Source organism: Penaeus japonicus, unplaced genomic scaffold, assembly GCF_977035675.1.
Source record: "Penaeus japonicus unplaced genomic scaffold, GWHDUDI00000001_assembly GWHDUDI00000010, whole genome shotgun sequence".
NCBI classification, from domain to species: Eukaryota; Metazoa; Arthropoda; class Malacostraca; order Decapoda; family Penaeidae; genus Penaeus; species Penaeus japonicus.
In genome coordinates this window covers 3,635,531-3,658,030 of record NW_028234412.1, presented here as the reverse complement: position 1 = coordinate 3,658,030, position 22,500 = coordinate 3,635,531, and the positions used below count along the sequence as shown (strand labels likewise).

The 22,500-nt window shown below is 42.6% G+C and overlaps 1 protein-coding gene across 7 annotated transcripts in view; it reads right to left on the bottom strand.

The window, feature by feature from the left end:
- The window catches only part of LOC122265365 (organic cation transporter protein), a 38,131-nt gene that overhangs the window by 5,331 nt on the left and 10,300 nt on the right, over positions 1-22,500 (bottom strand). The window contains exons 1-10 of one of the 7 annotated variants that reach the window (XM_086540486.1): positions 21,332-21,504; positions 14,993-15,508; positions 14,465-14,567; positions 11,534-11,642; positions 10,704-10,807; positions 10,067-10,212; positions 9,577-9,745; positions 9,241-9,388; positions 8,105-8,190; positions 1,710-1,969 (exon numbers count right to left, since the gene is read on the bottom strand). In XM_086540486.1, the coding sequence (XP_086396612.1) occupies positions 1,710-1,969; positions 8,105-8,190; positions 9,241-9,388; positions 9,577-9,745; positions 10,067-10,212; positions 10,704-10,807; positions 11,534-11,642; positions 14,465-14,567; positions 14,993-15,074 (1,207 nt within the window). In that variant the 5' untranslated portion in view covers positions 15,075-15,508; positions 21,332-21,504. Of the gene's footprint in view, positions 1-1,709; positions 1,970-8,104; positions 8,191-9,240; positions 9,389-9,576; positions 9,746-10,066; positions 10,213-10,703; positions 10,808-11,533; positions 11,643-14,464; positions 14,568-14,992; positions 15,509-19,961; positions 20,126-21,331; positions 21,505-22,500 lie in introns of those variants that run through there. The other 6 variants (XM_086540489.1, XM_086540485.1, XM_086540487.1 and 3 more) reach the window with 6 other exon arrangements.

Below are 22,500 nucleotides of genomic sequence, written 5' to 3'. Positions count from 1 at the left end.
TCTAAACATCATAATTTTTTTTTCTAAAATCAGTAAAAAGGCCAAAAGAAATTATACAAACTAACACCTTCCTCAACCCCCAACCCCCTAACAACGCCTACCCCCTTCCCCACCCCCACCCCCACCACGAAAAAAGGAAAATTACTCACCCACCCATCCACTCACTCACTCACCTAACCACCCACTCACTCACCCACCCAACCACGCACCCACTCACCCTCTCACCCGCTTACTCACTCACCCGCCCACCCAGTCACCCACTCACCCACCCACCCAACCATCCACCCACCCATTCAATCACCGATCCATCCATCCACCCACCCACTCAATCACCCATACATCCATCCATCCACCCAACCACCCACCCAATCATTCACCCATCCATCCATCCACCCACCCACACAGCCACTCACTCATTCACCCATCCACTCACCCAACCAAATGACCACTCATTCACCCATCCACCCACCCACCTACTCATCCACCCACCCACTCATTCACCCATCCACCCACCCACCCAACCACCTACCCACTCATTCACCCATCCACTCACCCAACCACCCACACACTCATTCACTCATCCTCCCATCCACCCAACCACTCATTCACCCATCCATCCATCCACCCACCTACTCATTCACCCATCCATCTATCCACCCACCCACTCACTCACCCAGACACATGGACACCCAACCACCCACACTCACTTACCCACCTATCCATTCACTCACTCAACCGCCCACCTACTCACTCACCCAAACACCACCCACTCAGTCACCAACTCACCCACCCACCCGCTCACTCACTCACTCCAGACACCCACCAACCATCCATCCACCAATACATTCACTCACCCATCCACTCACTTACCCACCCATTCACTCACTCAGACACATACCCACCCAACCACCCATCCACTCACTCACTCACCCACTCAACCAGATACCCACCAACCATCCATCCATCCATCCACTCACTTACCCACCCACTCACTCACCCAGACACATACCCACTCAACCACCTACCCGTCCCTGCACCCACCCACCCTGTAAGGCACTGATTTTGCATATCATGTGAGCTAAGACACTGATTATGCTTTCTACTTAACTCAGTGCTATATTTCTGGCAGTCTGTTTTGACCTGACATGTCCTGTTTCCTGAGTCCGCTTCTGCCTCTAAACTGCAGCCGCCCTGACAGTTGCGTTTGCTAGCGGAAGCCCTGATGCATAGAAAGTAACTCGAGATTCGTACTTAAGAAGGACCCAGAAAGAATCCAGGGCAGGCAGACAGAGACAGCACTCTTCCGGTGGCAGACGATGGCAGAAGCACAGCTAGGGGGAGCGCCTTGACCTCGTCTCCCCCGAGGACGTTGACCTTAATTCTATTATTTGAAGGGACGAACTCCTGGACCAATAAAGTGCAAGTACATCAGTGTGTCTCCATCACCAACTCAAGCCTTGATCTCGAGGTCTAAGTCAGTATGAACGCCGAGCTTACATTGGTGGCAGCGCTGGTATACATTGCTGGTAGCGGTGCTTTACATTGGTGGCAGCGGTAGTTTACACACCCACTCACCTAAACACCCAGATACCCATCCCCCACCCCTCACCCATTCACCCCTACCCATCCCCCACCCCTCACCCATTCACCCCCTACCCAGCCCAACCCCACCCCTCCACCCAGAACCCCCCACCCCCACCCCCTCTCACCCAAGGGAATGAAAGCCAAGGCTAGAATGGCAACCCCGCACACGAGGAAGCCGATGCAGGTAGGTCCTTTCCGGCCGAGCTTCGCGATGATCGGGGCCGTGACGGAGTAGCTAGGGACCTCGACGAGTCCTGAGAGGGCCATGTAGACGAAGGGATTGGCGCTGAAGGACGTGCCGCTGAGAGAGATACCGTAGTAGACCAGAGCCCCGATCAGGTTATCGACGAACATAATGACGGTGATGAGGGTGACTTTGCGGGTCCTGGAAGGAGGGAAGGAGACGGGTTAGGGGGGATTGAAGGAGGTTGAGTGGGGATCGAGGGGGATTAATAAGGGAGATTGAGGGGATTGAAGGAGAATGAAGGAATGCTTCTTTTCCCAATTAAAAACAAAAAGGAGTGGAGTGATAGACAAAACTGGGTTGATAGATAGATGGTACACATGGATTGATATATATATATATATATATATATATATATATATATATATATATATATATATATAAGGATAGAATATTATGTTTTCAATCTTCACAAAAGGGAGACAGAAGGGGTAGAGAAGGAGAGGAAAGAGATTGTTTTTGTTTTTATTAATTCATTACGCTCCAAGAGCGACAGACAGGTATTACATAAATTTGGGCTGTACATGGAATTTATGGCACGAAGGTCAATCATGCATTAATTAAGTTCAACAAGTGGAAGCATACACACACACACACATACACACACACAAGATTGGTTTACATAGGACTGCATATGAGGCACATACATTGAGACTTATATAATACAGTTACAAATTAGCAACCACCAAAGTGAGTGTGCTGCACAAGAATTAAAGCAAGGTGGTCACCTGTGAGCAAATATTGACAAACATCAATAAATGTCTATCTCTCTGGGACCAAAGGTGCAACCGTGGAACACCTAAGTCAATAGTGCTGCAGATTGTTCGTATTAGGGGCATCGCAAAGCTTGCAGGAGAACTGTGGTACATCTGTACCGTCTACTTGCTATACTGATCGGTACCCGAGCCTGAGACGGGCACCGACTACGTTTTGTTGGCGAGCCATAAGTCCATTGAAACGGTATTTGGGTAGATTGTTACAAAAGTGCTCATGATGCTGAATGGACACACTGTGAGCCCTCTCAGCATTGCTACGGCGTCGTGTAGAGGTGCAGGCATCTTTCGGTAGTGTGGGAGGAAGGCAGTGGTAGTGTCAGCAGTTGGAGGTTCCACATTACAGGCCGTCCGTGCAAGATGGTCCGATATGGGAAGGAATCCACAGGAAATGAACCACCTGTAATTTCATGCAGGCTGTGGCTAGCTGGTGGAGTATTTGTGTGGGATGGAGAGCCAGCTGCGAGTCACCTAAAATCAATCCATTGGCTCTGGTATGTATTAACAAGGTTACAGCATCCAGGAGCCCATGCAGCTGACAATATGTGGAGCTGTACAAGTTGGAAAATCGACGACCTACCCAACCTGCTTTCGGTGGTTCCATGATGGAAGAGAAAACAGCAACGCCAACACTATCATTTGCCTGCAAGGAACCGTCAGTGTTGATATACACCGAGAGAGTATGATATTTCAGCAATAGTTTCCAAGACCACCTGTATTTGGAACTGAGGTAGGTCCACTTTGGATGTAGAAGTATAGGAGACTGCTGGCATAGAATTGAATGATGTGACAATAGTGAGGAGATAGGTGAGGGTAATGCAGACGTTTGATGATAAAAACGGTAACATTGGTGTATATTCTGTCGACAAGTGGTGGAAGTTCACATTGCATATTGACAATGCAGCCCAGGATGAGTCTTATTGCTTGGTTTTGGATTTTTTCGAGAGGCTGTAAAACCGTTCTGGAGAACTGACTTAACGCAGGGGAGAGATAATCAACCACTGAGCGTATAAAGGTACTGTACACGGTTCTGGCAAACAGGGACAGATATTCCAGTAGTAGAGCCAGTTAACTACCCACTTAAGAGGGCTCAGACGTCGCAGCAGCTGGGTTAGTAGATCCTGAACAATGGGATGCACTCGTTGTCTCGTCGGAATTGAAGGAGTAATCCTCACTGGAGCTCCCAAGTATAGATACTGTGTGCACAGAGATATGACACTGTTCCCCATTGTGATCTCTGGTAGGAACCTTGCTGGTCTGGAGGAATAAATTCTGCTCTTGGCTGGGGAGATGACGAGGCCACATGTGGAAGCTGACGAATAGAATAAGTGAAGGAAGTACTGCAAGTTGTTGGGGGAACTTGAGTGAATGCAGATATCATCTCCATAAAAAGTGATGGATGTATCATTGTCATTAGGAAGAAAGCTGGGGATGTTAAATAAAAAAGGACTAAGCACTCCACCTTGTGGGGTACCGAGATCTAAGTCTTTGGTGGCACTCAGCACTCCCTTACACAAAACATGAGAGGCTCTGTTTCGTAGATAATCATGTATCCATTTTATAAGGTTTCCTTTCATGACAAACTCAACAAGCTGGTCTAAGATAATCTCTATTGGCAATGTCAAATGCACTCTTAAAATCAATGAAGGCAGTAACACTGGTTGGGGAGAAACATGTGTTGAGCTCCATGAGGCAATGATGCATTCCTTGCTGAGGCAGGAAACCATATAATCTGGTTAATAGCTTATCTTGTAGCCGGTACATAAGGCGTGAAAGGAGAATACGCTCCAACACCTTGCAGAAGCAGGAGGTAAGGGATACAGATCGAAGTTTATCGGTGCCAGGTTTAGGGATGGGGACGATTGTACTGCGGGTCCATGCTTGTGGCACATATCCCAGGCGAAAGCAGAGGTTAAAGAGCTGAAAGAGGGGGTTGCCAGGTATATCTAAAAGTATGTGGAAGACTGGATAGGTGATGCCATCATCACATGGAGCTGATGCCTTGCCTCTTGAGAAGGCATGTCGCAGTTCATTTTCAGTTATGGCAACATCATTTTCATCCCTACTCAGTAAGGCAGCAGTAAATCGGAGCACATGGTAGTTTGCACGAGTGGAAAGAGCGTCTTGTGTGTGTCTCGGGAGGTTGGTGGTTTGAGACTGTGTTGATCATTCATTAACCAGATCCCGTGCATACTGAGCTGGGCTGTGGTGGAATGCACTCGGGGGTTTCTTCTTCACAACATTGTTTATAATGCGCCATATCGAGCCAACACTTGTTTGATGATTAATGTTGTTTGTCAGTTTGTGCCATAAATCTGTTTGCACAGAGCATTGTAGAGCAATCAGGTCATTTCTTGATAACTGATACTGGTGCAGCATCTCAGGAGTTGGTCGTCTCCTAAATGCTAGGCTTTTTTCCATTGCCTTTCCCTCTGCTTGAGTGATACGATTATCCAGCATTCAACTGTGGGCACTGACACAATTTCTGATGTATGGCTTGCTGACATATTGAGTGTAAATATTATGTGTGGCACCATCAAGTGAGGAGTACTTTGGCGGGATTGCAATGTGAGTCCGGCTATGCACTGGAGAAGGTGCAGCAGTGTCAGAACTGATATACATTTAACTTGGGAAGGTACAATTCCACATGTAAGGATGTGATCTAAATTTCTTCCTTGAGCGTATGTGGCACCAACAATATTCCAGTGAGTTCGGTGAATGGTCCAGAAGTAGAGTTCCATTTCGATTTACGGTACCAAAAAGATCTCCTAAAGCAGGGTGACGAGCATTAAAGTCCCCCATGTAAATCATGCCACAGATGGTGGGGGCTGGATCTATTCCGCCTTGGGCAGGGTACACAATACACAGTTGTATGTGGCTGTAACCAACAGTAACCTCAAATGAGTTGGAAGGTAGTGTTATTATCCACAGAGTTTAGGATGAGTTGATGTTTGATTTAGGAGTGAATATAAGTGATGAGGCCATGTCTTACCTGATGGACATACGCTAATTAGCCAATGAGAGAGGAAGCTTCTTGTGTGGGCAGAGCAATTCCAACAAAGGCTTCCTGGATGAAAAGGATGTCAGGATGGGGATTAAAAACATACCCCTTGGGCTCAGTGTACTTGACTGGATTGTAATTCCACAGGCAATCCAGGAGATGACATGTAGCTTCACTATCAAGCATTTCTAGGAAGGACGGCCAAATTAAGTGGAAGTGGTGACACGGGGACTCTGGGCTTCGTGCCTTGTTAGAGGTCCTTCTCAGGTAGGGCTGTCAGGTTCTCAAGTGAGAGGCAGTGCTGTTAAGGTTCTCTGCAAGTTCAGCGAAGTTCAGCGATGGAATTGACGATAACTGTTTGGGATTCAAACATTACATCTAGAGTAGTAGCAAATGCTACTCAAAACCAGTTTTGAGTGAGGCAACGCGAGTCTGGAGGTTGGTGAAAGCATTACAAAGAGAAATTACTTGTGTAGATTCTGAATTGACCAGTGAGGTACGGCATGTAGTATTTTGAGTTGTTAGTAGTGGTGGTGATTTTATAACATGAGTAGCTGTGCTTGTGGTAGTGGGTGCAACAACAGCCTTACAATGTGGGCAGCCAGTATGCCAGACATTAAACCCAAGTTGATGACAGTGGGGGCATTTCCAGTGTTAGGTGTCTGGCTCTGTTGAGGGCTCTGAACGAATCGAGGCTGATTCAGAGGAAAGGCTGGGTGTTGAGGGAGCCCGGTGTGGACACATTCGTGTGTCATGTGGCTCAAAGCAGTATGCACACCGCTCTGACGCAGAGCAATAGCGGGATATGTGGCCAAAATTCCATCGATAATAGCACAACGGTTGCTAGTCCTTCATTGGACGAAACTCGCAGAGAGGCAGATAGGGAAGGAAGCTGAAGGCAGTACTCGATGGTGGCGGCTGAGGGAGGCTCCAGGTGATTACAAGCTGGTTGATGGGTGTGCCATTTTGAAGAAATCGATGGGTCTTGTGGATGCCTGGAAGCTCCTTGGCCAAAGCTGGATCAGCGCAAATATGATAGCGTGTAAGGAGATATGAAGGAAACTTGCGTGTTCGTTCTGGTGAGTCTTGAATCTCGAGGAAAGGAGAAAGCAACTCTCCTCTTGTCACACTGTCAATGATGTCCGAACGACGGCGGGAGATGTAGACAAGGCGAGATGTAATTGAAGCCATCTTAACCTCAGCCTCGTCTCAGTCAGGATGAAATCCTCGTGTAATTTCAGACAGCCATCGAAGCTTTATTTTCACTGAGGGATTGTCCTTGAACAAGAGCTTGACATAGCCAGTCCTTGGGGCAAATGCTGGGGGTGTAATGGCATCTAGTAACTAATTGTTGATGCGGTAAGAGCTGTTTTCAGGGTCAGATTTCTTTCGTCTGGAGGACTTGGCAGCTGGAGTTGAGGTTTCACTATTACTGAGTAAGTAGGAGATAGGCCTCTTGGCAGATGATGCTGACATCTCATCTCCTGTGACCAGGGCATCAGCCATATCATCTTCATCACTCAGCACTGGATCATCCTCAAGGTCTTTAAGGGAGACAGGGCCTGAGGGCTCCATATCGGACACTTACACACGAAGAAAGGGTAAAAACGTCACCACTGTCCTATGACGTATTCATGACGTCACAACCGCTCTGTGCATGTGTAAGAATGAGTCCACTGGCCCAGAGGGATTTTCGTTGGTCGAACTTAATTTCTTTTAATTTCCTGGCTAAGTCCAATCTGAAAGTAGAGCTAATCACTGCATAAGGGATCACTGAACCGTTATGTTGATCTCTGCAACAATTGTAGGTTTGAGACAATGAATATCCAGTTAAAATCAAATAAATACGAAGAGATTACAGTGGCAGTTTGTTATTGTTTTGAATATTCCGAGAGAGAGAGAGAGAGAGAGAGAGAGAAAATCTGAATTTCAATTCTTGGCTAAGATACATATCATTACCATTGGTCAAGCAACTTAGAAGAAAAAGAAAGAAAGAAAAATGCAAGTAAGGCTCGAGCGCAAACCCAAGGAAATGGCGCCATATTTAATCTCATATGTTTGTGTATTTATTTGTTAATATATATATATATATATATATATATATATATATATATATATATATATATATATATATAACCTCTTTATTATTAACTTCTATATTCGCTTACTGAAAAACTGTACTCCATATATACTATTATTTTTATTTATTTTATATCTATTAATCATATAAAACTTTTTTTATGGGGACATCAATGTCTATCATTCATTTCTCGTTATTTACATGATTTAATTTAGGTCAAGATTCAAATCGGTGTCTTCGGTAAAACTGATATTTCTCTCTGTATCTCTATAACGACCTTCTTCTTTAGCTGCATTTGTAAGCATTTTTTTCTTTTTTTTTTTTCTTTTTTTTTCTTGCATTTAAAATAGCCTCTCCTATATGTTTCCGTTTTCTGTTTCTCGTTTCCATTTTCTGTATCTAAAAATAGAGGGGATACTCACTTGCACAGAATAAATGCAAACTTGACCAAGCTCTTCAGATATCCATTCTTAGACTTTACTTCCGCTTTCTCAGTAGATGATGTAGTCTGAAATTATAGTAGCAATGAGAATGATAATCATGTTGATAAATTGTAATGACAATAATAATGATTATGATGAGATTGATGATAATGATAATATTCATAATAAAATGAGTAACATATAGATAATGATGCCAATAATGATACTAATAACCATATCAACAAAAACAATCAGAATACGATGTATATATCGAAGGTGTGTAACATAAATGGAGAAAAGTTCTTATCTCTAGGTTTTTCAATTTCTTATTCTGATAAATTTACACCCAAATACCTCACAGACATCATTAACGTTTCCTTAACATCTTACGTGAAGTTAGAACAATTCCTATTTACGTCGCAAGTTTATCCCGAAATGGAGTTGGGTTCCTCACTGTGAAATTAGCTTGTTTATTCTTCATTCATTTATTATTGTAATCATTTTCTTTCACCTTCCTCCCTCTCTTCCCTCTTTCACTCTCCCCTCCCTCATCCCTTTGTCTCCCCTCTCCCCTCCCCCATCCCTTTGTCTCCCCTCTCCCCTCCCCCTTCCCTATGTCTTCCCTCTCTTCTCCCCCATCCTTATGTCTCCCCTCTTCCCTCCCTCTTCCCTCCCTCTCCCCTTCCTCACCTCGACCTTAATTTTCATATTTCTCCGCTCGGTCTCTCTCTCCCTTTCTTTCTTTCTTTCTCTCACTCTTTTTCTTTGTTCCATTCAGTCACTTACATTTCCCTCCTTTTTTTTCTCTCTCTCACTCTTCCTCTCTGTTTCATTCTGTCACTTATATCTCCCCCCCCCCCTTTTTTTTTCTTAATTTCTCTCTACCCCTTCCTCCTTCGTTCCCTTTTTTTTCTTCTTCCCTGCCTCGCTCTCTCTCTCTCTCTCTCTCTCTCTCTCTCTCTCTCTCTCTCTCTCTCTCTCTCTCTCTCTCTCTCTCTCTCTCTCTCTCTCCTTTCTTCCATCTCTCCTTCCCTCTCTCTCTCTCTCTTTCTCTTTCTCTTTCTCCCTCCCTCTCTCTCTTCCTCGACTTAATCACCCGTCCTCCACCTCCCTCCTCCTCCGTCCCCCTTCCTGACCTCGGCCTCGATGTCCCTCATGGTGCGCCGGAGGTCGTCCTCGGGGGGGAGAGTCGCCCCGTTCCACCTGGCCGCCTTCTTCAGCGTCGCCAGCGCCTGCTCGTGCTTCCCCCGGATGATCAGCCACCGGGGAGACTCGTCCATCAGGCTGGGGGGGGGGGGGGAAGGAGAGAAAAGGAAAATCAGTTTGTTAAGCAGATTTCAAATCAGATGCTTCAAATATCATTTAACAAACGCACGCACACACACACATACAAACGCACACGGCAAGACACACACACGCACAAACAACCAGTACACGAGCAACCAACGCTAAACCACACAACCACGACTCACTACAGCGCAGGGAAGATCACCAGATTGGGCAGAGATACGACCAGCTGGAGGGTCCTCCAATCCCGGATGAGATAAGCCACGCCTCCCCACGCCATGGTCCCGGCCGCCCACGGTAAGGCAGTGAGGACGCCCACGAAAGACCGCATCTTCGGCTCGCACACCTCCATGGCTGTGGGCGTGAGGACACCTTTGTTATTCCTGTTTGTGTTATCATCCGTAGCGCTGTTATTAGTGTTCATTAACTTGGATGATGTCACTCCCGACTTTGTCGTTGTGGTTTTTTATCACCATTACTATTGATATCAAGGTTACCATTTTTGTTATAATGGTAACAATAACAATTATGATAATGATAATGATAACAATAATGATAACATTAACAACATGAATAACAATGATAACAACAACAAAAGTACTTAACACCCCAAGAATACCCCTCCCCCTCCATATCAAAAAAAAAAAAAAAAAAAAAAAAAAAAAAAACACCGACCCAGGATATAGAATGTGGGGAGGTTGACGCAGCCGAGGACGAAGCGGAAGGCCAGGATGGCCGTGAAGTCGGACAGGAAGGAGATGCACGACGAGACGACGGTGAACAGGGACAGCGTCACGAGGACCACCAGGCGCCGGCCGAGTCTGGGAGGAGGAGGAGGAAGGAGAGGGGGGAGAAGGAGGTGGAGGAGGAGGAGGAAGGAGAGGGGGGAGAAGGAGGAGGAGGAGGAAGGAGAGGGGGGAGAAGGAGAAGGAGGAGGAGGGGGAAGGAGAGGGGGGAGAAGGAGGTGGAGGAGGAGGAGGAGGATAGAGGATGTGGAGGAAGAGGAAGAGAGGAGGGGTAAAAGGAGGAGGGAGAGAGAGACAGAGAGGGAGGGAGGGAGAGACAGATAGAGAGAGAGAAAGAGACAGAGAGAAAACCAGAGAAAGAAAGAGCAAAATAAGATTGAAAACCAGAAGGAAAAAATCATAGAAAACGGGGAAGAATGAGAAAAAAAAAACACTTCAGCATCAGATGCCAAGGATATTAGATACATAAATAAATCACACACAACGCAAAAAAAAAAAAAAAAAAAAAAAAAAATCTATCAAAAGATCAATAATTCCATCACAGATAAAAACAAAAAACTAATTACCTGTCTGCCAGAAAACCTCCAATAATAGGACTAAAAAAGTTACCAAACATCGAAATACTTTGGTAAGTTGCCCGTAAGTAATCGCGGTCACACACAAGCTGAAACTGAAGGACAAAAGGGGTAACTATGTTATTCCTGCTTGTGTTGTTATTGTCATTAGCAGTTGTGGTTGTGTTGCTAGGAGGTCTTGTCTTTGTTGTAATAGTTGTTATTATCGTTGTATTAGGGTTGGTCTTAGTTGGTTTTGGGGGGGGTCGGGGGGAGTTGTCAGTTGACTAGTTGGGTGTTTTATATCATTTGTTTTTTTTCTATTTCTTTCTGTATTTCTTCCTTTGTCTGAATCTTTCTCTCTTTCTCTCCATTTAGGCATACTTTCTATGCCTATTCATGTGTATACAATGTATATAGTATGAATACATTTTCCAAAATCAAAGTGTATATATACATAAATATATGTATATGTATCATATATATATATATATATATATATATATTTACATATATACATATATATTTTTTCTCTGTACCATTCTGTCACTTTATCTCCCTCCCTTTCTCCTATATATTCATCCATCCATCCACACACCTATCTATCTACTCATCTGTATATCTGTCTATCCATCCATCTATATGATTATCCATCTATCCATTCATACAATCATCCATCCATCCATCCACTAATTCACTCACCCACTCACCGACCCACTCACTGACCCACTCACCCATCCAACTACCATCTCTGTGTGTCCCTCCTCATCCCCCTCACCCACCACCCTCTCCCCTACCCCCCTACCCCCACCCCCTGAACCCCTCCCCCTGTACCCTCTTACCTCTGACGTCAGCGTAGACGAGAAGACTGACGTATCGAAGTCCCAGTCTGTGCACGCCATGACCTCATCTGACCCCGAAGAAGTGTTGACGAAATACGTACAGGAATCTCTGTGTTGGGGGGGGTGGGGGTGGAGGGAGAGGTGAGAGGGAGTGGGAGGACGGAAGGATGGGAGAAGAGGGATAGGAGGGAGGAGGGGGGATGATAAATAGGTTGATAAATATATAAGTATAAGTGGATGAATGAATGATGAATGATTAGACGGATGGATAAAGAGGTGGGTAAATAAATGATTAGATTGATAAATGGATATTGTGATAAGGGGATGAATAGATATATAAATAATTTGATGGATAAATGAACGATTATAGGAATAGAGAGAGAGGAGGGTGAAATAAATGAGATAAATAGACCCGTTGATTGATAAACAGGTGGATAGACCAATAGATCGCTAAAAAAAAAATATATATCATAAAAATCAGTCAGATTAGTTCCGCAAGGTGGGACGCTGAGTTCCTTTTTATTTGTTTTGTGACGTCATCGATATGCATATGATCATTTTTGTTGTTTTCGTTTGTGCGATTACTCATCAACGTCACTAATATGCCACTGTTGTTTTCATCTTAATCAAGTAATTGATAGCACTTTCCATATTTTTTGTTATCGTTATTGCTATCAACATCTTTCCAATCGTGTGTGTTACCGACCTCAAGTACAGTAACTTTGAACCAAGACGAAAGTCTGAGGCAGCCAATCGGAGTCAGCCATTTGGCCTGAACGACGGCCATTGGTTAAAATACAAAAAGAACCAATCAGGTGCAGTGTTGCATCACAAGCGTTCGTGATTGGTTGGAAAGAGAACCAATCAGGAACCAAAACACTCAAATACAAAAATGAATGATTGAGTAAACAAATGATAATGCAATTAACGGAAGTCCTAGAAAATAAACTTTCAGAGTTACACGGAATAAGTACAATCGAAGTACAAGTACAATCAAGTACGATTCAAGTGATTGAACCCCTCGGTCTGTGACGAGATACACATGTTATAAATGTATTGGTAAGACTGTTGTCTCGCTTAAGGAAGAAAGAATAGAAAAGCAATGCGTAAGATGCGTAAGATTAACTAATTTGTCTCTTCCCCTTTATCACTCAGTTGAGAGAACTCTGCCTCTCTCTCTCTCTCTTTCTCTTTGTCAATCGATCTCTATATATTTCTACCTCTCTTCCCCTCTCCTTTCCTCGCGTATTCTCATCTCTTCTCTCGTTTCCGCCCTCTTTCTCTCTCTCTCTCTCTCTCTCTCTCTCTCTCTCTCTCTCTCTCTCTCTCTCTCTCTCTCTCTCTCTCTCTCTCCTTCCCACGATCTACTTCTCTCTCAGTATTGCCACAGATGAAATACAAGATAACTCTGCTGAAATATCAAGATAACGCCCCCCCCCCTCAAAAAGGTACCTGTTTTCACTGCCTAAAGAGATAGACAAAATCCCTAGTGTATTGCCTTGTGTGCCACTGCCGTTGAAAGCCTTGCTCAGGATTGCACTCGAGTTTCTGGCTGATTCATTGCTGGTTTTGATTCTCTCAGGAGTACGTCTATCCTTTATCTGCTTAGTGGGGAGGGCGGCATGTATGCTGTTGTGTGATTCGTAATTTGGGTTTTCTTTATGTGAATGTTTTTTTGTTTGTTTGTTTGTCATGGAAACATATAGGGTAAAGCATGCTGTTTTGCCTATATGCTTCTTTCTGAAGACAAGGAGTGGTAACACTGCTCTCCCCCTTCCTCTCTCTCACCTTTTCCATCTTCTTACTATATCTTCCCCTCTCCTTCTCCTTCTCTCCCTTTTCCTCTATTCCATCTTCTCCTTCTCCATATCCCTCTCCTCCTTTTCTTTCTTTTTCTCCATCTCCTTCCCCCTACCCCTCTCCTTTTTTCCTTTCCTTTTCTCCATCTACTCTCTACCCCTCTCTTCTTTTTCTTTATTTTTTCTCCATCTCCCCTCTATCCCTCCTCTCTTTTTCTCTCTTTTTCTCCATCTCCTCTTTCACCCTATCCCTTCCCTTTCTTCTTCCCTCTATTTCTCCCCTTCCGTCTCCCTCTCCTTCTCTTCCTTCTCTTTATCTCTCACCCTCTCCTTCTTGTCAATTTCCCTCTCCCTCTCCCTCTCCTCCACCTCTCTATCTCTCTCCCACACCTTCCTCTTACCAATTTCCCTCTCCGTCTCGTTATCCTTCTCCTTCTTCCCCCCTCCTTCTCTCTACCCTTCTCTCTTCCCATCCTTTTCCCTCTGCTGCGCGTATGCATGTCGAAGATAAGTCCGAGACCAGAGTGCTGTAGCTGCGCCATCTCTCTTTATGATCTTCGTTTAAATGTAAAAGTTCACCTGTACTTGCCCCGTGTATTGGTACTCACTCTGTGCACCTGTACTCACTCATGCATATGTATTCTCTCTCTACACCTATACTCGCATTATGGATCTGTACTCTATCTGAGCACCTGTACTCACCCGTGCACCTGTACCCTCTCTGTGCCCCTTGTATTCACATTATGCATCTGTACTCACCCGTGGATATATACTCTGTACCTGTACTCTCTCTGTGCACCTGTACTCACCTGTGTATATGTATTATGTATATCTGTGCTCAATCGTGCACATGTACTTTGTGCACCTGTACTAACCCATGCATCTGTGGACACTCATGCATATGTACTCTGTGCACCTGTACTCACCCGTGCATCTGTACTATGTGTACCTGTACTCACCTGTGTATATGTACTCTCTCTGTGTACCTGTACTCACCCGTGCATCTGTACTATGTGTACCTGTACTCACCTGTGTATATGTACTCTCTCTGTGTACCTGTACTCACTTGTGCATAAGTACTTTCTCAGTGCACCTGTACTCATATATGCTTTCTCTATGCACCTGTACTCACTTTGAGATGGTAGCATTGACGCCCCGTGGTGGCAGACATGTGTAGGGAATTGTGGGGGCGAGGTAGGTCCCACTCAAGGCCTGTGGGGGGATGAGAAAGAACCCTGTGGGAGAGGAGGAAGTGGCGGGTTAGTTTCGTTAATTGGAGGATGAGGGCGGAAGAGATCTGGGGTGCCTCTGTGTTAGGGAGGAAAAGGAGTGTGACTGTGAGTGGGTGGGTGTATGTATTTGTGGGGGGAGGGGGTATGTGAGTGTGTGTGTGTGTTTGTGTGGGGGGAGAGGGTATGTGCGTATGTGTGTTGTATGTGTGTGTGTTTATCTCTGTGTACGTGTGCTTTTCTGTATGTGTATTGTCATGTACGACGTGAGACTATCATAAACTTACTTTAAGATTTTAAATCATTTTATCCTATTACTCTACAGTCTGTTACAATCAAAATCTCCAGTTGAAAGAAAAACAAAAACAAATAGATGCCCCATGCATGAGGCATAAATCCAACAGATAAAAAACACTTCATAGTTCACTTACAAACGGAAACGGAGATGAAGTACAAGTAGTTCCACTTCCCGGTTCCGAGACGAATGAGCAACTCGTCAAATTTGTTAGCCATCTTGCTTGTAGAACCGATTCTGGGAGAACCGCTTGGGTTTGTGGAAAACACTTATTCTTTTGGAGAACCACTTGACTTTGAGGAAATGGTTTGTTCTCATAGACTCATTTGAGGGAACCGCTTGTTGCTGTAGAAGCACTTGCCTTTGATAGAACTGCTTGTTCTTAGTGAACCGGTTGAGTTCGAGACCGCCGCTTATTTCTGGAGAACCACTTAATTCTGAGAGGAGAAAATTGCTCCTTAGAATCCAACGGAATGTACAAGAGCAACTTTTGGAAAAACATTCATTCTTGTGGAAATATTTCAGTTTAATATAGCCACTTCATCTACAAGAACCACTAAGGCTGTCAAGTCAAGGGAAGCTGTCACAAAAGTGCTCTTTCTCGACAGAACCACTTATAGATAAACCACTCAGCCAGGGAGGGACGAATTACCTGCGAGGATGAAGAAAAGGATTATCAAAGACTCATAGAAACCAGTTACAAAGGAGTGAATAATGCTAAGATTAATAATGATAATAAAAAGTATAATTTATTAATGACAAGGAGGATAGCTTCGATAAGGTAATACCAGTTGGAACTTTAAACTATAAGTGTCTAAAACGTTTTTTTTTTTTTTTTTTTAACACCGAGTATATGTAAACACAGTATACATATTTTAGATATCATTAACATCGCATGCCTACCCCTTATTGAATATCTAATACTAACGACTTCATAATGTGTAAAACTGCTTTTGATTGTAATTTGAGCCTCAGATGCTAAACGGATAAGTATGAATTAATAATTCTATCAGTTATAAGTAAGTTATTGCATGAGGGCACGCTAACCCAGTTAACAGGAAGCCAGATAGCTCAATCGCCAATATTGAAAGCATATTGCAAAACAAATATGGATAAATCAAATTCTCCTCAAAAGACTGCAGTGTCAAAAACGAATCCGAAAATACGAAAGCTTTGAAACGACGCCGTTCTACTCGAAGACTGATGTAATACGGTTCAAGAGTGCGGACCAGAGTTCACTGATAGACTTAACAAATCAGCAAGCATAATGACGTGGATCATAAAAAAGGAATAAAATACAGCCAAAGCAAGAAGCTAAACGCACTCTTCCCACGCCATGTGAAGAAGTTCGTTTGAATGCAGCCATCAGAACACATGAATTTCCTCCCCCGACTGTGACCTTGGGAATGAAACTATTTGAAATGCAACCGAAAGATAACGAAAATAGAATATTTTCTCACGATGGTCGTAGTCCAACCCAAGAATTGTATCGAACAAAAAGAAAAAAAGAAAAAAAAAAAGCCTGGCAAGACAATCGAGTGCCACTTCAGCGAGTGCCACTTCAGCCGTGTGCTCCTAAACGTCCCCAGCCAGCTGTTACGAAGCACAAGGGGGTTGCCAATGCTCATTTTCCTTCTCTTTTGAGTGTGCTCGGGACAGACCTTGCAGTCCGGGTGACTAAAGTGTGTCAGGCTTTTCATCTTCCTTTTCTTGGAGACACGAATGAATGAACTCTCCCAGGATTATTTCTCTTGACTCTATTGATTGATAATCATTCTTTCCTTGAGAATGAAATCTGATTTTTGAAAGGAGAGGTTGGAGAATTTTTTAAAAATAATAATGATGATAATTCTTCATAAACAAAATTATGATAATTCACTTTTGAAAGAAAAAGGTTAGAACTTTAAAAAATAATAATAATAATGATGATAATTCTTCATAAACAAAATTATGATAATTCACTTTTGAAAGAAAAAGGTTAGAGAACTTTTTAAAAATAATAATGATGATAATTCTTCATAAACAAAATTATGATAATTCACTTTTGAAAGGAAAGGTTATAGATTTTTTTTGAAATAATAATGATGATAATTCTTCATAAACAAAATTATGATAATTCACTTTCGAAAGAAAATGGTTAGATTTTTTTTTTTTTTTAATAACAATGATGATAATTCTCCATAAACAAAATTATGAAAAGGTGGATGAGTCCTTCTTTGGATTCTGTCCATAAATATGATTTATTCTTCAGAAACAAGATGCTTTTCGTAAAATGAACTAGAAAATCATAGACCAATATAAATCTTTATTTGTTAGAAATTTACGTAAAATTCTTCGGAATATGTTCTCGAAGAGGTTGACACTGCAATCATAAGATAGTGAACTAATGATAGATATATAGATAGATAGATAATGGTAGAAAATTGAATTGATAGATGTCGGTGGTCATCGTATGCCAGAAAATGTTTTTATCTATTCATATATCACTATGACTTGCAAAACACTCTTCCGTGTTGATAAATGGCAGATAGACCCACTATACACAAAACAGATTTATTGAAAATGAGACAACAGTTTCAAGATCCATCTGGATCCCATCTTCAGACCTGAAGATGGGATCCAGATGGATCTTGAAACTGTTGTCTCATTTTCAATAAATCTGTTTTGTGTATAGTGGGTTTATCTGCCATATATCACTATATGTATTTCTAATTATATATATATATATATATATATATATATATATATATATATATATATATGTGTGTGTGTGTGTGTGTGTGTGTGTGTGTGTGTGTGTGTATGTAATATTTTGTATGCAATCAATCAAGGTCGGAGATGGACACCTGAACTCTTAGACTGTGATCCCTAAAAGGAATCGCATTAATCAAAATAAAAAAAAGAATGCCTAGCTTTTCAGAAATCAGCGACGGTGTCCAGCCTCTCCGTTCAGTGTCCTGTGGGCGTCCACTCTCTCCGTTCAGCGTTCTGTGGGCGTTGCAACATCATTGCCAAGGGTTCGTCTGCAATGCCCGCCAGGGTCATGTGACGTCAAGCCTCCGTGGCTGTTGATAAAGTATCGAAATCTTTATTTCGACTTTTAAAAGAATAATAACAGGAGTGAAAGTACTAAAGGAGCATTATACTCCAGTTCCTTAATTTCTTATTTATATTAGATAACAAAGGATCATAAGAGAAACAAATGCCCATCGCAGGTTCGTGCTAATAGGCGTTTCGAATCCTTCTTCGAACCCGTGTATCGCCGCGCGCGTTCGTTCAATTGTTTACATCGTGATCGCTCTGACTTCGGACTGACATATCCTGAGTTACGATAAACAGTTATTTACGGGGATACCTTGTCTTGATGTGAGGTGATTAGGGCGATCTATTTACCCATGGCGAGTGTATATGATAATTGATCTAGTGAGGGTATAGAACTTAATTGATATTAACAAAAACGGCGACGCAGACAATACCAACATCTACAGCAAATATAGTGAGAGCAAGATTATTAAAGCAATTAGAGGAGATGAAAGAAATCAAATTAATTTCATGTTTTCCTTATGTAACGCATGGTGACTATTGGTGGAAGATAATCCTGGGGCTTATCCGTAACCATGGCAACAGCATCAGCGGTCATTCGCTCCCTCCTGCTCTTCCTCCCTCCCCTTCCCAACTAACCCTCTCTCCCTCTACCCTCTGGCTCTTCACCCCCTCCCCTCCACTTCCTCCCTCCCCCAATCCCTCCCCTCCACCTCCCTCCTCTAGCCCCTCCCTTCCGCCTCCTCCCACCACCTCCTCCCTCCCCTCCACCTCCCTATTCTAGCCCCTCCCCTCCAACTCCTTCCTCCCCCAGCCTCTCCCCTCCGCCTCCTCCCTCCCCCAGCCCCTCCCCTCCGCCTCCTCCCTCCCCCAGCCCCTCCCCTCCACCTCCTCCCAAACTTCCCCCCACCCCCCACCCCCTACCCCTACTATCAGCTTATCAGAAGATAGTGACGTAACGCATGTGTCGACTGGAGACCGGGCCCTTTGGAACAGCTGATGATCGAACAGCTGTTAGGTTGACTGCTTGGTTAGTTTATATGGTTTGTTTGTATTTGTTATAATTGTAATTAACAGATGGAGAGCAAGGTAAAACGAGACAGAGAGAGAGAGAGAGAAAGAGAGAGAGAGAGAGAGAGAAAGAGAAAGAGAGAGAGAGAGAGAGGATGTGGGTAGTAAGAGAGCAAAAAAGAAAGGCAGGTATATTTACAAAAAGAGGGAGAATGAAAGTAAAAGAAAGCAAGATAAAAAGAAAAATAAATGAAAAAAACAAACAAAAGAAAACTACTTTCCTACTTGCATTAGCGAGTGCAATAGCAGATGAGTTTCCTATTTCGAAAGCAAACTAAAAGGGAAGAGAAGAACATTAGAATTGATGGAAAGATGAACAGACAGATAGAAAGGTCTATTAGATAAAAAAAAAAAGCTACCTATAGAAATATATATATATATATATATATATATATATTATATATATATATATATATATATATATATATATATATATATATATTATATATATATATATGTATTTATGTATGTATATACATATCTTATATACAGTATATACACATATATATACATACAAATACATATATACATGCATATATATATATATAATATATATATATATATATATATATATATATAATATATATATAATATATATATACATAACACACACACACCAAAAAACACACACACACACACATATATATATATAAATATATATATATATATATATATATATATATATATGTGTGTGTGTGTGTGTGTGTGTGTGTGTGTGTGTGTGTGTGTGTGTGTGTGTGTGTGTGTGTGTGTGTGTGTGCAGAGAGAGAAAGAGAGATAGGAAAACAGAGAAAGAAATACCGAGAGAAACTTCTCAGAAGAAAAGCCAAGACTAAGAATGAATCATTCCACAACGTAAATCAATCAGCGTTCCACCATTACAAATCCCACAGAATCCACTCGTTTACGAGTAAGAGTGTGGTTCAGACGCAGGATAATACTCGCCTGCTTTTGTGGAATCCTTGACTCGCATCCTGTTCAAAACCACTCACCCGTTAGGAAATCTAACTTCACCAGATCCCCGTTGCACAAACAAGAGCGAAAGTGCAACATCCAAACTTCATCACTGCAAATCCTGTCTCACGTTGCCAGCCAAACCCTCTATTCCGAAGCCATGCCTCTTCCGCGTCGAGTATCCGAGTGTATCCGAGTGTATCCGAGCCCGCCTCGGAGCGTATCGCAGATGATAGCCGAGTTATCTTGGGATGAATCTATCGAAATGAGTAGCTTTGTGTGAAGGCGTATGTGTGTGTGTGCGTCTGAAGCCCTCTCTCTTTCTTTCTTTCTCACTCCCTCTCCCTCTCCCTCTCTCTCTCTCTTTCTCTCTCTCCCTCTTTCTCTCTCTCCCTCTCTTTCTCTCTCTCTCTCTCTCTCTCTCTCTCCCTCTTTCTTTCTCCCTCTCCCTCTCTTTCTCTCTCTCCCTCTTTCTCTCTCTCCCTCTCTTTCTCTCTCAATCTCTCTCTCTCTCTCTCTCTCTCTCTCTCTCTTTACTGTGCCAGCATTTAGAGAGAAAGTGTTAGAGAGAGATTAAAAGATATTGGCAAATAAATCAACAGTGAGAAGGACGAAGATGATTTCTGTTGCCATAGCAATATATATATATATATATATATATATATATATATATATATATATATATATATATATAGTATATGTATATATATACATATATATATATATATATATACATATATACATAGATATGTATATATACACATACACTGGCATACACACACGCACATATGTATATGTATATGTACATGTACATATGCAGACATATGTATATATATATATATATATATATATATATATATATATATATATATATATATACATATATATACACACATTTATCACATATACATGGGAATCAGCTGCTATGAATAAAGATGCGCAGACCTTCGGTAGGTATTGATAGGATGAATTGAATAATTCCTGCAGTGCCGTCCATGTCCTCCAGCTCAGCATTCCTGGTTGTCCTTGCAATTGATAGATTGAGATCAATAACAATCTGCAGAAGGACTTCTCTTCATTGCGTGTCCTTGGCGTTTGAAGACTGATTTTTCCCGACTTTTCTGTCATTGAGTTTTTTAGAATCGGTTAAAAGTCGCGTTCTGACATTTCTTTTAATTATATGAATACCAAATGAATAACATACCTCCCCCCCCCAAAAAAAAAAATAAATAAATAAATTAATAAATAAAAATAAATAAATAAAAAAAAATAATAATAAAATAAATAAATAACAATAATCACTACCTTTATACCTCAACTCCATATGATATAGTTCCTCCGCGGCATAGACTGTAAACAAACTTATATAAAAAAAAAAAAAAAAAATACAACAGAAGAAAATACTTACACAAAGACAGACAGACGGCTTGTGCTCCTGGTCACGGCACACCGCAAGCGAGTCTCTGCCTCCTACGCTAACCTAACTTCGACTCCACTACCTCTGCAGACTAAACAGCTGATTGTAACAAAAACACCCAAGCGATATCTACGGTATTGATGTCTCAGAATACGAAATAGTCATTTTCTTGGCCAGAAACCTTAATTCAGTCAATAAGGAGGCAAATGCGCGGAGGGAACACGAAAATCATAACTGCCACGCACGCTGGCGGTCGTGTCAGTGGAATATCATATGCTGGACATATTAGCAAGAGGAGGATGACGAACTAGAAGGGGCGGGGGAGGGGGTAAGAGGGGGTAGCAATACGAAGAGCCCCTCTCCCCTTCTGTACCCCAGCCACTCCTGTGCCCACGCAATCAAAGCAATGCTTTAGAGTCTGTCCCCAGAACGCTCAGGGTACCCGGGCCGTTAACACGTTCCCACCGGTGCTCCTGTAAACTATGACCCGCCTTGCATTCTAGGGAGGGAGCCGTTGTGTTCTAAAAACTCCTTTCTAGGTGTAAGGTCGCCGTCATCGTCAAATCACGAGCCGGGACTGCCGGCTCATGACACCTGTCAGTGCCGGCATAGACTAGGGATTTATTAATTGCCATGCTTTATAAGCTGACATAAGATAATAAAAAGGGAGAGTTATACAGAAACGGCGAGCTCACACCAAAGGCAAACTGCCCGCAAACAACCGAAGCAACACTGACCTAACTGTACAAGCTCAGCTCAACCTAACAATCATAAGGCAATATTTACTGCCAGTACAACTCCTCTTAACTGACTCACCATGGCAAGAATCAGAAAAGATAAAGACCTAGTACCCCAAATAGGAAAGCACAATTATGACAATGCATAGGGCAGTCAAAATTAACTGCCTACTTTGTGATGGCTAACGACCAAATGAACGAGGACGGTCGTTAGATGAAACAACAAGCAAATAACTGATTTCAGTGATGAGGAACTTAGGGAGAGCATAGAGAGAGAAAATGCATGGGCAAAGATAGAAACAGGTGATCAAACTACCTAATGCTCCTTCTATCATGAAAAAAAAAAAATGAAACCAAACAAATGGCAAAAAGAGCATTAGAAAGTGGCATCTTAATATTATTCCGATCTATGCCACCCAGGTT